The 17616-nt window shown below is 36.0% G+C and overlaps 1 protein-coding gene across 1 annotated transcript in view; it reads right to left on the bottom strand.

The window, feature by feature from the left end:
- The window catches only part of Cd2ap (CD2 associated protein), a 94840-nt gene that overhangs the window by 59051 nt on the left and 18173 nt on the right, over positions 1-17616 (bottom strand). The window contains exon 2 of the mRNA XM_013156852.3: positions 14976-15136. Coding sequence (XP_013012306.1) covers positions 14976-15136 — 161 coding nt within the window. The remainder of the gene's footprint in view (positions 1-14975; positions 15137-17616) is intronic.

A 17616-nucleotide genomic window follows, 5' to 3' on the forward strand; every position in this document is an offset into this window, starting at 1 on the left:
CCTAAATCACGAAATAAAGTACTTTACAGTGCTTCCTACCAACTTCACTTCCTTTTTGGACTTTGAAAATGATTCCAGGTGACTCAGGAAACAGTGTGAAAGGTTAGAAAGTGCATATGAACAGCTTCAAAAAAAATGGCCACGGCATGTTGTCACAGGCCTGTGATCTCAGCACTTGCAAAGCTGAGGCAAGGATGTGTCACAAGCTCAAGGACAGCTTGAGCTAAAACAGTGCATTCAAGTTCAGCCTGAACTTCTTACTGAGACTCTATCCATCCTCCTATCAAAAATAAAATAAAATAAAATAAAATAAAAACAAAAACCTTAATCTTTTTCTCAAACAAGAGAAGTCTCCTTCATCAAAGGTACTATCAATACAAACTGACCAAGAAAAATGTAATATAGATAATTTCCACATGGGTAAGAATAAGAAAGAGACTGACTGGAAGGAAGTATCATAACAGAGAATAAGAAATACAAGCAAACTGCAGGGAGTTAACAAGGCTGGAGAAGATGCGAGTGTTCTTTACTTACTTATCAAGGTAATCAAAAATGCCTCCCTTTGGCTGAACTAGCCAAAAGCACATAACTTCAAATAGAAAACAAAATTCACAAGTCACTCCTTCATACTGTATTATATTTATTTAATAATCTGGTTATCTGATCATGGCCAGCACATTATCACATGAAACAGAAAGCAATAAACATGTATGTCACAAAATCAAAGGTCAAAAAGGGTAATAATAACAATGAGATAAGACCTTCCTACTTCTCAAATGGAGAGGTTGCAATTCTGCTTAAGCTTAAACTAAGACTACACTTAAGTATTTTTAATTTATCATTCTGGATTTCCATAAATGTAATATCAGTATTCCCTTACCTTACAGAAGTATAATATAAAAATATGAAAAATTGACATCATTAAAGAATAAGGAATAAAGTCATATCTTTTTTTTTTAAAAGCAAAATTATTTTGCATATACCTACTATTTTAGGTTTGATTAGTCAACTTTAGGCCCTTATTTTAAAAGTAAGGTCTAGCAATGACTGATTTAGGTCTCTAATTTAAAATGCTGGTCTCTCACATTCCTAAAATTTGTTGTTATTTAAGGGTATAAATGATAACAAGCAAACAACAGTTCAAAAGGAGCTTTCTAAAGTAATTTCATTTCCTTTTCATCATAATTAAATTAAACTGATTATGGATCCCAACCTTAGGTCCAAAGTAAAATGTACAAGGAAAAAACCATTCTGTAACATAAAATCAATAAATACCTAAATATCAATACATCAAAATCAGCAAAACAATGGCAGATATAATACTGGATTATTTTGAAAGTTTCTAAACTTTTCTTCCCAAATATGCTTTCACTACATAACTGCTGCCTCTTTACTTTGGACAAAAGGAATCATTTAAACTGCCCCTCCTCCATTTGGAAAAGACAAAAGTAGGAAAAGAGGGAGGAGAAATCTCTATGAATTTCTTGGCAATAGCTTCCCACTGCCTTGTCTTTCCTCCCCTGGATTACTAGTGAGAGCCAAGAAAGTGCAGGAGAAATCCTAAGTAAAAGGCTCTACTCTGACATGTGTTATCTTGAGATACACCACACTGGCTGAAATGGACTAAAATTACTACATTATGTGTGCTCCTGGTGTTCATACTAGTTATTACTTTTTAAATGTCATGCGCATTTTTAGTCCTACAATGAAGAGGTTTTAGAATAAGAACTGCACGACCACAACATGAGGGCTGACTGGAAAGACATCTTGATCTTGCCCCTACAGAAGATCCAGTCTCCCAGCTCTTGCCTTCTTGGGGTTAGGAAGGACAGTGACAAGTGCAAGTCTTTGCTGGTCTAAGCAGTGGTAACAGAAGGGAGATTAGAAAACCTGGTTCTGACACTCCAGTTTTCTGGCAGTACCTAGTTTAAATTACTTCTGCAGCAGTAACCAATTTGAAATATCTTAGCAAAAACAAAATGTACTAAGTCTTTTAAGTTTGAAAAACAGAATTAAATTTTGCAAATTAAATTCCAGGCAAGCAACAACATGATTCATATATGTGTTGAATTTCTATTTATGGTGTGGAAAATAGTCTGTAAAGAGAGGACTGAAGATTTGAATAACTCAGTTTAAAAATTTACTACAGAAAACAGTCCTTAGAGCTAAATGACCAAATTTCTAAATGAGGAAAGATGAAGGTAAGTCGTAAAGAAGAAATACACTTTTCACAATAAATATTTCTACACTGGTTGAATTTTAGTTAAATGTCCATTACTAGTGTGATTCTTTAAAAGAAAAAAAAATTTGGTGTGCCCACCAACAAAAGTATTGTAAGCTCAAATTGTTACAGGAACTTGGAAGAAAATCTATTGTGTTTATACATCATACCAAATCTAAATCCTTAAACATCTTTTCTAGCATTACCTGTAAAAACTATTGCCCTAATTTACAAAACAGTTCATATAGGATTCAGAATATTATCAACATAACTCATGAAATAAACCCATTGGTATGCAAAAGTTAATGTTTCAACAGTCAAATGAAAATGTACTACTTTGTATCATAAATATTACACCTTTGGCAGTTCATCTACTGTTTTCATTTCTTGCCTTTTCAATAAAAATTTGGGGATTTTGTTTTGTTTTTGCTTAAACAACATGTTCTACACAAGTAAGAATCATTTTCTAATAAAATTTTTTATACAATATGTTCTAATATACACAATAAAATGACTGCTATGATCAAGCTGACATCTACTATTTTTATCATATTTCTAATTAGCAAAGTAAATTATTTTGTCCTCTGTTTGGTACTTTAATATCTGTAGAGTTTTTCTCCTTTAATCTGTCTCCAATTAATGAAAGTAAAACAAACACCTAAAGCTGTTCTCCAGTTGAACTGCTATAAAGCTAGCTTTCTGAACTGCTCTATTGAAAGTCCTCAACTCTCAATACTTTATTTATCCAGGAGAATAATTTTCATAAAGGACTTTTTAAAAGTAAGCATCATATAAAATCAAATTGTTCCCTCTTTCATTCAAATAATCTTTCTTATGGAAACAACAGAATCCAAAGAGATTCAAAAACTAAATCAGCATTCTTCTGAAAAAAGAATGTGGTAACATTAAAAAGAACCAGTAAGATCTTTCCAAAGTAGCCATATAACATTAGATGATCTTCTTATACCTCATTCTGCTTTACTGTTCTTTAATAGCTCTTGAAAATATTTTAAGTATATTTAAAGGTCTGTGGTCTATATGGAATCTAGAAATAAACTGTGAACATTTTTAAATACAAGTTTTCAAACTGTCTAAAAGCCAAATAGAATCAATGATAAAAATATTTGTTACCTAGGAGAAAAAAATTGTTAGAAAATTATCTTAAAATTTAGAAAAAAAACATCCAAATGATGTCAGTTTCCTGAAATACATAAATGTGAATTCGTTTTATTCTTCCTTATTATATCAAAAAGGTAACAAAAATCTTTCAAAGGAGTCAGAATTTCAATTCAAATTTAAAAATATAAAACAATTCACTTACCATACCTGAGACATCTTCTGTGAACATAGCCACTTATTTTTTTAAAGCATCAAAGTAACAAAAACCAGGCAATCCACCACTTCTGGGATCAGTACAAAAGCTGCTTCATCTTTCACAGATTAAACTCCTCATCCATAAATACTGTCCTGCTAATAATACTCTTTAAGTACAACTAATAAGCTATTCTATTAACCTTCTTCTTTTATTTTATTTTGCTGATTTTTTTCTTTTTTGCTATTGCCAGAACTTTCCGAGCTTCAGTAACTCTAAGTCAACTACCAAATGCACCTTCTATAGTACCTCTCCTTCCCAACTGCTGAGGTAAGCAGAAACTACACAGGTCACTCATCAGAGGGCAGAGTCCACCAACATTTATTAAATGCCCACACCTAGTGCACTAATCTATTATCTTAAATCTTATGTTATCTTACTCTTCAGAAGCAAGTAGTAATTTAAAATAAAAGGTGTTTTACTAGATGTTAATCTACTTTTACATTAATGGTAACTAACATTTTTTGTCAACACTGATTTTATATTAGTAGCTTAATAAACACAGCTATTTTTACACCATTTTAAAAGGAAAAAAATTACTTAATAACGGCAAGTACTCAGAGCCAGCTGTGGTGGCACATGCCTATAATCCCAATACTCGGGAGGCTGAGCAAGAGGATCGCTGTGAGTTCGAGGCCACCCTTGTCTACACAGTGAGTTCGACTAGCCTGAACTACAGAAACTGTCTCATAATAATAATAATAATAACAACAACAACAACAGTGCTTAGACTAGATAAACCTTATTATGAGCAAAGTAACCAACTGTTAATGCTTTGTATTATCATCCCTAATAAAATGCATCAATACCTAGCTAGATTTCCTCTGTGGGAAGCTGACGTAGATTGACTTTTCCCTATTCTTCACATTAAGTATAGCTAAAAACTCAAAACAATACATAATATTAAGTACAAAGATTCTGATATATACAGAAAAGCTAAACCAGACAGGGAGATCAGTTCTTAGAATCCTGAGAATTTCAAAGTGAATTTACTGATGTCTTTTATGCTTACATTCCAGCCTAGGTACTGGAAAAGGTGGTAATATAGAAATGCCAGTGGATGCACTGGAAAATGGCTCAACTGTTACCTGTAGTCAAAAGACCAGGAAAATGGGCAACCTAGCAAAACAGGAGCTCTTTGTCAATAACCATTCTACTGCAATCAAACACCACAGGAAACAACTGCAGCCCCTTCCCTACCCTTGTCAGGAATGATCAGTAAAGAACCTATTTTCCCAGCCCAGAAGGCTATAGTAAGGCGTCCAACCACAACCAAGTAGCCACCACACTGGGCAGTGTGAGAGAAAGCCTAGTGAACAGACAGGACTTTCCTTCACACAAGCTGGGACTGAACCCATTTCCCACCCTCCTACACAGTCAGGCCAGTGTAGACCACATGGACATCAGTGTGGCATACAAATGCCCCTCAGCCAGGAGGCATCGATGGGAGCCTAAGAGGACCATCATTCAAGAAGTCTCTGCCCACACTATCAACAGAGATGACTCAACTTTGAAGCACCTCACTTTACATTGTTCAGCACAGGTTTCCTCTTTAGGAAAGTAAAATTTATATTCAAATCCAAGGTTATCAACTACTATCCAGTGGGTAAAGGTTTGTACTGATTACTGTAGGCAGCTACAATAACTTGTTGTGTTTTTTAGTTTTTGGTGGGTACTGGAGCAGAGTCTCATGAAATTGCTCAGTTGACCAGGCTGAGCTTGAACTCATGATATGTGCTAGGATCACAGGCATGCAGTACCACACCCATCTTTATTTTAAGGAGCCACTAGTTTTCCAGAGGCTGTCCTAATTCATTCCCAAAAGCAATGTGTGAGGGTTCTCTTTTCTTCAAAACTCTGTCTACACTGGTTATCTTTAGTTTTCTGGTAATAGCCACTCTTTTTGCATTTCACTGGTATCAGTACTGTTGAATACTTTTTCATTTATCTGTTCACCATTATGTGGTTTCTTTATAGAAATATCTATTGAAACCTAATACCCATTTTTTACACTTAATCTTAGCCAAAAGGTTGAAAAGCAATTAATACCCATTTTTTAAACCAAATTATTGATATGCTCTCCCTAAACAACTTTCTGCTCCAGTGTCCCTGGCCTATTCTAACACTTTCAGGATCTTTTGTCAAACCCTAGTCTATTGAAATAATATACACAACACCCAGATCATTGCATAGCACTAGTGAGCTTCCTGAGTTTTGGCTGATGCATGCACCTGGAATGCTGACACTACCAGAGTTCATTAGTTTCTAGTGCTACTGTCCACTGCTGTAGGGAAGCATTTAAAACTAGAGTGTAATTTTCTATTCTCTCTTACGCTGCTTCATCATACAATTGTAAGTTGATAAGGACTTGCCATAGATGCAGCCATCCTAGGGGACTCTCCACAACAGGAGAAGCAGTCCAGAGATGCGGTTAGCTGCCACATCAACAGCACACTCTTTCATTCTGTTATGTCATCACTCAGAGCCTGATGTTGGTACCACAGTGTAACCTGGCCAACTGTGACTGACACAAGTCCTCTAAATTCCTTAAATTGTAAAATACATCTTGTGTTTTCAAGAAGATTTCCGGTAATGGGGCACTAGGAAGAACATGAGTAAGACTTTATTAAGAAGTCACCTATGGGGGCTGGGGATTTAGCTCAGCGGCATAAGCACCTGCCTTGTAAGCAGGCAGTTGTGAGTTCGATCCTCGGTACCGATAAAAATGAAAAAGACAAAAAAAGAAAAAAAAAAAAAAGAAGTCGCCTACAACTGGGCAGTTCAAACCCTACTTCCTTTCATAGTATGTTCTGTTTTTACTCTTTTTCACATATTTCTAGTCCATTTCTAGTCTCTGAAATTTCCTTATGTCACATGCCTTTTTCTGAAATTTTTTCAATTAAGTTTTATAAAAAGATTCACTACATAAAACTGCAATATAAGAAAGCAGCTAATTTTTCCTATTCCAGGAGCAATTTTAAAGGTGGTAAAATACACTTTCAATTTTATAATTCAAACATCTTTCAAATATGCTGACACTACTGAGGAATTTCAGTGACTAAGCTTAATACCACATTGTCTTTATGTCCTTAAAAGTACAATATGTTATAAAACGACCTTTCTCCAATAACCAGCTCAAGCCAGAGATACTACATATCTCACATGAAAACAGCCTTAACATCTGTCTGTTATAAAGGTAATGACTGCAAAGGTTTTGGCCCACTGTTACCAGCAAGACTGTGTTAAGAATGCTATAATAAGTCTTTGGAACTTTGGATCCTTGGCACTAAAAACCAAAATAAATAAGCAGCAATAAATGGAACTCAGAAGATAAACAATAACTTAAAACTGCCCAAGAAGGAGTCTTCAAGAGCTATTAAAAATTTATAAAAACAAGTATTCGGGCATAATAATGCACACCTTTAATCTCAGCACTCAAGAGGCAGGAGGACAGCCATGAATTCAAGGCCAGCCTGGGCTATACAGTAAGCTCAAGGTCAGTCTGCCCTACATAGTGAAAGCTTGTCTCAAAAAAAAAAAAAAAATTAAGTAGAAATGTTGGCTTGGGGGCTAAGGATTTAGCTCAGCGGCATAAGCACCTGCCTTGCAGGCAGGCAGTCCTGAGTTCAATCCCCAGTACCGATTAAAAAAAAAAAAAGAAATGTTGACTTGTAGTGGAGGTGACACCAGGATTAAAGGGTCCACAATGCCAGAAATTTGAAACTTTGATGAAGATGTCCAGGAATCTCCACACTGATTTCTAGAGGATGACTTAGAAAAAGAGAAATGAACTAATTTTAATTAGCTTATGTTTTAGAACTCCAATCTATGCAAATGCCAAGGAAAGTCTTCCTTTTTCTTGATGACATTTTAACTCAACATTCTTTATTGCATCTCCCCTTACTTTAAAAACTAACACAGTGTGCTCACTGTTTTGGCATCATTCCTCTACCATGTACCTACAAGCTATAGTTACAAAAGTCACCATAGCTAAAAGCAATTATGTCACATTTCCATGCTAAAATCTTTTGTTAAGTATATAAAAAAGCTCTATTCTGACACGAGCACTATGTAAATGTCTAAATCATATAAATTGTTGTATGTTTATGCACAGTTACCTATAAGTAAGTATAGAACTAAGGATTAGAAGGATATATACAATTTTAGAATACAAGTGGTTCTACAAATGACAAGGGAGCAATAACTCAATTTTACCTATCATGTTCTTTATTGCACCGAAGTAAACATGACAAAACCATAATATTTTGTATTTTAAATTTACAGATCCTTGTTAAATATTCACTGTAAAATACTTTTTAAATTGAAAGGAAAAACTAACCCTGCAAAAGGGCACTGAAAAGGGCAATTTGCCACAAAACAAATTTAGAATGTGAATTTTTGCTCACATTCCCACCAACAAAGTAAAAAGGGTTTTTTTTTGTCTGCAGCACCTCTAGTATGACATCTTGATGACAGTCTTTCTGAAGTAAGATGAAATCTCAGGGTTATCTTAATTTGCATTTCTCTAATGGCCAGCAATGCTAACTATTTTTTTCATCCATTTATTGGCCATTTGTATTTCTTCTGAGAAATGTCTATTCATTTCAGTTGCCCATTTTTGACTGGGTCATTTATTATGAGGGCATCTAATTTTTTGAGTTTTTCACACAGCCCAGATGTTAGTCCTCTGTCCAAGGAATAACTGATATCAACCACTATGCAAAATAGAGTTTCCTCAAAAATCTAGAACTAGAAATTTCATTTGACCTAGCTATTCCCCTTTAAGAATTTTCCCCAAAAGTGTTAGTAACTTCATACCACAGCAATGTATGTATGCCTATGTTTATAGCAGCACAATTCATAATAGCTAGATCTTGGAATCAGTCTGTATGTCCATCAATAGATAAATGAATATTTAAACACAAAGGAGTATTACTTTTCCATAAAGAAAGAAAAACTTGAACTATCTCTAGGCAAATGGATGCAACATGAGAACAAAAGTGAAGTCAGCTAGCCATACAAGCTTAAGTTTCATAGTTTCTCTTATGAGCAACTCAAAAATAGTAAGAGTACAAAACCGAAGACAGGTAAATAGAAAACAGAGAAGAAGTCAAATCATTTCCCAAATTATCTACTACATTATTTCAAAAATATTTTACAATATATAGTAGTTTAGCTTTGTTCACTGAAGAAGTTTTGTCCTTTTGCTTCTTTGTAAGAGTGAATCTTTTTTGTCTGTGACATGTACTCTTCTTTTCAGATCAGTATACAGTGTATCAATTATTATTCTGTATTTTGTTACAAAAAATTTTTACATTAAAAAAATAAAAATTTTCATAATGGGTCATAAAATGATTTAGTCTTTCTATTCGTCTTCCAAGCTCAATTTCACCATCGCTGTTCTTCAAGATGCTTTCTGAAACAGTAACAGTATACTATCCACTGATGTCACACATTTATCAAACACACAGCTTTCTTTCACCACTAGATCCCCAGCCTTTCCCCTGAATATTAACATATGCATACTATGTGATAAAGTCAAGCCCCTTTATTAATTTGTGTATTTGTCACTGACAGTTCCTGTGAATCAATATTTTTTAATAGAAGTTTTGCCGTAAACTAAGAGTTACAAAAAGAATACAGAGTTCTCACAACTTTCATTCAGTTTCACCTCATGTTAACACAGTCCATAACCAGTTTCCACTTAACAAAACTAAAAAACTAACATTTCTAGTTACTCGTCTACTGACTTCATATGTACTTCTTCACTTTCTCCACTAATGATCTTTTTCTGTTCCAGAATCCAAAACAGAACATTACAGTTCTTTGCTCATTGTGTCCTTTTTCTCCTCTGGTCACAGCACTTTCTTAATCTCTCTTTTGTTTTTCATGCCCTCTGACAGTAACCAGAACACTGGTCAAGTAGTTGATAAAACATGTTCGACGTGAGCTTCTCCAGTCTTTCTGATGCTTAGGTCAAAATTACAGTTTCAGGAAGGCTATCACAGAAGTGAAAGGGAGAGAGAACATTAATGTGACTCATCACTGGTGACATTAATCTTGCTCACCTGGTATAGACCTTATTTGTAGAGTTTCTCTGTTTAGAGTTGCTATTTTTCCATTTCCATCTAATTCTTTATTTCTGTTATAGGGAAGGATCTGAAAGGAGTAGAGGGATGCAGGAAGGAAAATAATCAACAAATATTTAGAATTCTTATATGAGATTATCCCTTCTCTCCTATCTACTCAATCATTTATTTAAATAAGGATGGAATTATATAGTGGTATTCTACATTGGACAACAAAGACTAGGCTATGAGGATCAAATTAATGTAGCTCTCACAACTGGGAACTCTTTCAGACTAGCCTCCCTATCCCTTTAGAATGGAATTATCTTTCTTTTATGGTAAGCACTTATTTCCTGAACAGTATGGCTCTTTTTACTACAGTGGTATCTAGAAATGAAGACCTGTACACTGGGTGTACTCAATGCTATTGGCGTGTCACTGTTTCCCAGCCCTCTCAGAAGTAAGAGCTGAGACACATGTAAATGTGTATCTATCCATGCACATGTACAATACAACTATTCCTGTAGTTTTAAACTAAATGACCCCACAATGATATCTCAGACTCTAACTAGTGCCCTGTGGTTAACTGAGTAATCCCAGATTCCAGAGCTTCCTCCTATTATGTAGCATACTCATAAACTGTTTTTCTTATTAGCAGGTATTTCATTAAATTTCTAGCATTAGTCACATTGAAACAGGAAAGTAAAATACATTTCAAAAGAATTCACAACAGATCATCCTATGTTAATACTTCCTACTTAACTTTTACCTACTTTTTAAAGCAGGTTCTATTTTTTTGAAAAATCATTCTCTAGGGGGCTGGGGATCTAGCTCAGTGGCATAAACGCCTGCCTTGCAAGCGCGCAGTCATGAGTTCGATCCCTGGTACCGATTAAAAAAAAAAAGTCATTCTCTTATGAAAAAGACAAAAATTATTGCTTACTATAATCCGTCAATATACAATTTTAGAGTGGAAAAGGCAGAGAAATTATATGATCTGCCCAGCATCATACTGCAAACAAAAGGCAACACTGGAGCTTGACTGCACTTAGACACAGTTATTGTGATTTGAATTGCCACAGCAGGTACTACATTCCACTATTGGTTATTTTTTTTTAAAGCAATTCATTAAAAAGAAAGAAGTGACCTTTCATAAATTCAATTCCCTACTATAGCTTTTCTGTTATCAGAGATAAAAAGCCCTTACAGTACAGTGCCTTCACTGAAATTAACAGAACCAAGTATATACTTGTCTTACTTTCTCCTTGCCAAGACAAAATTCCCAACACCCAAAATTAAAAGAAGAAAAGTAACTGGGTGTGGTGATTCACGCCTATAATTTTAGCATTTGGGAGGCTAAAGCAAGAGCATCACTGCAAAGCCAACCCGGGCTACTAAGTGAGTTCAAGGCCAGCCTGAGCTACATAGCAAGAGACTGTTTCAAAAAGACACAAAGACAACAAAAAGAAGATAAAGATGAAGAAGACAAAGACAGAGAAGGAGGAGAAAGAGGAGAAGGACAAGGGGCCATCTAGGCATAATCCATAGCATTCCTTTCCTTGGCTGAGTGTGGTAGCACATGCTTATAATCCCAGCACTTGGAAGGCTGAGTCAAGAGGATCACTGCAAATTCCAGGTAAGCCTGGGTTACACGATGAGTTCAAAGCCACCCTAAACTGAATAGCAAAAAGTGCTCTCAAAAAAAAAAAGAAAAGAAAAGAAAAAATACAGTTCCTTCTTGGTCTCCAAAGATTCATGCATATTCCTTTATACTAAAGACATTTAGTCCATCTCCAAGAGTTGCCAAAGTCCTAACAGTTTCAGCATTGCTGAAAAGTCCAAGTCCAAACTTTCCTCTGAGATTTAAAGCAAATTCTTAGTTGCAAACTCCTGTACAAATGAAAAGAAAGCTAAGCACGTTCAACATTCAGTGACTCAGTACAGACATTTCCATTTCAGAAGTTAGAAACAGGGATAGAAAAAAATGGAAAAAGCAAAACCAAAATCCAGCAGAGCAAACATTAAACCCTATACTTTCCTGTCCAGCATCCTTAGCAACCTGTGGCAAGTTATGAACTCCAAAGGGCCAGAATGACTCCAACCCTACAGCACTGACAAGGGTTGTAGCTCTCACAGTTTCTCCTTTGGGCTAGCTTTGCTCCCTTCCTTTCAGTTCCTCAATCTAAATTCCTGGCTTCTCCAAATTTCTAGGGTCTCCACTCAATCTTCAGTTTAACACCCGCGGCTTTACACTCTCAAGTGCACATTGCCTGGCCTCCCAATCTTCTGAAATATGGGTGGAAGCCCTCCTGACTCCTCTTGATTCTATGGTATAATGCCAAGGTCTGATGCCAGCTAGAGCAGTAGCCAGGCCTTCCCTCTCAACTACAGGGGTTGAGTGCACTCCCTCAATCAGTTGATTGCTGAGCACTCTGAATCCAATTCCAAGGAATGAATTCTCTAGGCCATGTCAGTTCTGGATCATGGTGCTCTGGGGCTCTTTTCTCAAAACAAAATCTTTCACTTTCGCAATTTTGAGGCTTGTAAAGGGTGAAGTTTGCTGATTCTTGTAAAGTCCTCAAGCCATCTTTTCTATTATCCTCTTCTGAAATACGTGCCTTTTTCTTCCTAGTCTTTTTATCGACCAATTTCTCCTCTGTTCCACCTTTGCAAGTCACAACTTTACCAGAGCTTCCTTTCTGGCCAAACTCACATTTTAAATCATTCTGCTGGGCTCTTTGCCCTTGACTCTCAGTATAAATCTGGCTAAAAGTTCTCAACAGTAGCCATACAACAGCTTCAATTTTCAGACTATCTGGAAACTTCTGCTAGATTAATTAATCTGCTACCATTAATCTCAGTCTCAAAATGAGCAAAATGCAAACAAATTGTTTGCGAAGGCGTAACACACATTGTGTAGAGTACAACAACCACTGCAATCCTTCCAGCAGAAATCTGGGCTAGTTCTTTGCCAGCAGTACTTTATCAGCATTTTGGTCTTCTGAGCTGTGATCAGTTTCCCATCAAGCACAGCTTTAAGCTTTCCACAGCTGCTTCTTCAGCCAGCATCTCCAGACTTTTCCAAACTCTTCCCACAGGCGAGTTCCAAATATTCCTGAACCACATGGTCTGGTACAATCACAGTAATGACCTCATTCTTGGTACCAAATTCTATCTTAATTACTTTTATCTTGTGGCTGAGACAAAATACCCAACACCAAAAGTAAATAGAGACTGTAGGGTTGGAGTCATCCTGGCCCTTTGGAGTTCATAACTTGCCACAGGTTGCTAAGGATGCTGGACAGGAAACTATAGGGTTTAATGTTTGCTCTGCTGGATTTTGGTTTTGCTTTTTACATTTTTTTCTATCCCCGTTTCTAACTTTATTTAGCATACAGTTTGTAGAGTTTTCAGTTCATAGTTGGTTAGCTCCAAGACAGAGTGGCATCAGAGGAGAAACAGTTCGTGATGGGCAAAGGCAGTAAAGTATCTTACGATGTGAATCTAGATGCCCCCTCAAAACATCATGCAGTCATGGAGGTGGGCTTCTAGAATGTGTGAATGACTCATGGTCCAATGCTCCAATGCTGGGATTATGGGTGTGACTGCTCTACTCAAGTGGCTATGGCCTACATATGATATAAAGGTTAGAAGAGTCTTTTTTCCCCCTTTTGCTCTTGTTGCTCGTGCTGTTTTCCATAGCCATGAATTGCCTCCCTCTGCCACGTACCACTCTGCCTTGGAGCTGGCTGATTATGGACAAACTGTGAACTACATAAACCTCCATAAACTGAACTAAATAAACCTTTCTTTAACTTTGGGTGTTAGGTATTTTTGTCTCAGCATTGAGAAAAAGCAACCAAGACAAGTAGTGAAGAAGTAAAACAGCAAGCAACAAGTGGCACCAGCCCTCTTTCTGTCCGTTATATTTTATCTACACTACCTACTCTTATGGCAGGCAGCACTCCCATCCATGATGGGGCACCCTTTAATTTTACCCAGACCTATGCCAAACCAGTTAGTGGAATAATTTAGTCATCGCACACCTTTAATCCCAACATCACACATTCTAGACCCAGTCTCCTCTGAAAAGTCCCACCTATGACTGCATAAGGCATTGAGGGAACATCTAGACACAAGCCATAGTGTTCATTTTTCGCAGTAAAACTACAATTAAAATACACAAAATATTCAGAAAATATAAACTAAGCATACATGCTGTGCAGTATTCTGCTCATTACTATCATGCAAGCTGAAAAAACAAATGACAATCAAATTCCAGCCCACATCCCAAACTCAATGTGATGAAACCAGATGTTTTTTTTAAAGCCCAATAAAAGGAAAATACCACAGCACCATAGTATTTATAAGTGATGTATATAAATATACAGACACTCTTTCCTTTGTACCCAACCAACGAAGAATTTTATTACTTTTTACTAGATTTAAGAGTCATCCCCTACCATTCACACCACCATCATCACCACAAGACTGAACCTAGGGTCTTTCCACTAAGTTATATATACCTATCCTACCACCTTTTTCTTTTTTCCCACTTTTTACCTTTTAAGATAGTCCCTAAAATACCCAGGCTATACTCAAACTTTCAATCTCCTGACTCAGCCTCCCAGAGTGGTGTGATTACAGAAGTGCAACACCTCAGTCGACAAGTTTAAGAGTCTTAAAGACTGTTTCTAACAGAAATAATTAGAATATTTACTGAAAAAGGGTTGTACCAGTTGTTACTTCAGTAGATAATTGCTGCAATGCTGAAACTTAAAAAGTATGATCTAAGATACTCTGAGCAGGTCTAGAGAAGCAACAAAATACAATAAAAGGCATGTCAGGCAACACGTACATATATTTCATTAGTTATCTGATGGTGGGCAAATCACTTAACTTTCCCATCGAAATGTCATCATACTTTAAGTGAGGTATTTAAACAGGGTATTATCTACCCTACTGAAATTCACAAAATTAGCACAGGCTCAAATGAGAAGGTGTATAGCAAAGCTACTTCATAAATTACAAAGCACTACCCAAATACAAACTATTTGTATTTCAAAAAAATTGGCAGACAGGTAGATATATAAACTAATGTAACACATAAATACATATGTAAATATAGTGTTGCTATCTAGCAGACACCAAGCAATAATCAAATCCATTATAGTTATTTGGATCTCATTCTTCTTAAATTCTAGAGTAAAATATTATCAAAAATATTTTCATATACAGTACATGTGCTTATTTGTTAATATATAAAGTGGAATTCTATGAAGCAACGGCTAGAAATTTAACTGAAAATCCTTACCTTAACAAAATTATCAGGGAACATTCCTCTTCTTCCATTTAGTTCTCCTTCCAGCCATCCTTCTTCCTGTAGTTTTTTCACATTCCTGATGACTTCCCCAACTCGAATAGTTAATTCATCATCATGAACAGCATCATAGTCATACTCCACGATATAGTCAACTAAAAAAGGGAAGAAAATGTGAAAAGTCTAATCCACAAAATACTATAGACTTAATAAACTTAGAACTATAGGATCTAGTTAGCCAGTACACTAAAGTTATCATCAAGGCTTGTCTCAATTTTAAATATCTGGCTATATTAGCGATTTTCATTATCTTAGTATAGAGAACAATGCTGCTTTTAAGTGGGAGCTTCAAAAGAAATACAAAGCATAATTCATCCCACTATATGTTCTTACAGTGAGATGTATACCATTTGTAGCAGACAGACTCTGAAGTAATACCCATGACCTCACCCACCTCCATATTCGTATCCTTGTAGAATTCCTTCTCTTGGGAGTATGGATATGACATATGCCTGACTTATAAACAACAAGATATTCAGAGATCATGCACTGCATCTGATTAGTAGGACTATAATATCCCTCTTGCTTTAGGTAGGACTTGAGTTTTATTATGGAATTAGTATGATGGTTCAGAAGCTGGCCATTGCTATGGGTGACCTTAAGTTTCTCAGTGTTATTTTTCCGAGAAACCAGCATTCATTTAGTGGTCTTCTCTCTTGCTGGCTTTGAAGGTATTTGCTGCTTGGAAGCAAAGTCCATGAGCAAGTAAGGAATGGAAAGAGATCCCTGGAGACTCAAGCCAACAACAGAAAGGAACTAAAGAATGTCAACAACAAAAGCTTTCCCCACTAAATCCCCCATGAGAACCAACTCCTTGTCAATACCTTCACTGCAGTCTTATGAATGACCCAGCTAACCAAGCCTAGACCCAATACTTCTCAAATACTAAGTACAATCAAATCATTCTAATTTGGAATCTTGTTTAAATGCAGACTTTGCGTAAATGTACAGTAGCTAATACTGTGGGTCAAAGAAATAAAAGTCCTGAAAGAGTTCATTTTATAGAAATTCCAATGATATGCTACTACATACACCAGAGTTGTTTTTTTTTTTTTTTTTTTTTTTTTGTCTTGTCTTTTTGAGACAAGATCTCGCAATGCAGTACAGGCTGGCCTTGAGCTCATTTTGTAGCCCAGGCTGGTCTCGAACTCTCAACGATCCTCCTGCCTCAGCCTCCCGAGTGCTGGGATTACAGGCGTGAGCCACCACGCTAGGCTCAGAGAATGGTTTTCAATCAGGCAGAGGATAAATGAAGTCTAACGTTCCTTTTGATGTTTTTATTTGACCTCAAAAACAAAATCAACCCGATTGTAATACTTTTAGATTTGTTACACAAAGTAGTATTTTAAAGTAAATTTTATCTCTATTTGCAGCTTTAAAAAAAAACCTAATATGTTTTGAGGCAAAATAAAAATCCCAATTTTCTAAAAATGGATTCATTGCTGATGAAGCCAGGAAAAAGCTTAGAGAACGTAAAGGAGCTATAACTGAAGTACCAAATTGCTCGGTAGAACCTCAGAGGACTAGATGTTCAGAATAAGTAGGCTCATGTAAAACACAGAGCTTAAAAATAGTCTCACTAAGGAAGAGCTCTGATCACCATAACCAAACCACAATATAACCCTATAAAATAAAATGCTAAGTAGGCATTTTTCTCCCCAAGGTTAAAACAAAAACAAAAACCTGACACACTAATCAAACAACTGAACCAATTAAGAGGAAACTAGTACAGCTATAGTAGTATAAATGAATGCTGGTTTCTCAGAAAAATAACACTGAGAAACTTAAGGTCACCCATAGCAATGGCCAGCTTCTGAACCATCATACTAATTCCATAATAAAACTCAAGTCCTACCTAAATAATGAGAGTTCTTTGTAAGGACTTGTTTGCTGTTTTTCTGGTACTAGGGCCTTCACACTGATATAAATCTCAGCACAATTCCCTTCTTTTCTCCTTTTAACATAAGGTCTCACTAAGTTGCCCAGACTAGGCTTAAATTTGCAACGCTCCTGCCTCAGACTCCCAGTATTTGGACTGCAGGCATGTGTCCCCATGCTTAAGCAGCTCAATAAGCTTTTTATTTATATAATTATTCATAAATATAAGCAAACAATAGTTTATCATGAAAAACTATTCCCAGAATGGGGAGTCAGAGCCTAAGCAGAGCAAGGGTAAAGGAATGATAGCAAAGATGGGATACTTACTGATGCCCATCCAAGGTTACATCTACAGAAATTAAGAAAATATATTAAGGATGATGGGAGTCAAGTTTCTCTAAATTGAAGATAAGACACATAAACAAATACAAACATATAAATACAAATATAAAAGGAGAAAGACACATTCTGTGATACTGAACTGTAATAAGTATCAGCATGAATTCAGTTTTAATAAAAAAGTAAACAGATGTAAATATCTGTGTGTATATATATCTATTTGTATACATATACAAACATAAACATATTCATATAACAATACACACAAATGCTGTAGTCCACACTGACCTGAATCAGCCACATGCTAAGGGCAATAACCAAATCAAATGACAAGATTCTATTAACACCACTTTTTACA

The sequence above is a fragment of the Cavia porcellus genome, unplaced genomic scaffold (genome assembly GCF_034190915.1).
Source record: "Cavia porcellus strain 051 isolate PalLab524CR breed Dunkin Hartley unplaced genomic scaffold, mCavPor4.1 scaffold_28, whole genome shotgun sequence".
Taxonomy (NCBI): Eukaryota; Metazoa; Chordata; class Mammalia; order Rodentia; family Caviidae; genus Cavia; species Cavia porcellus.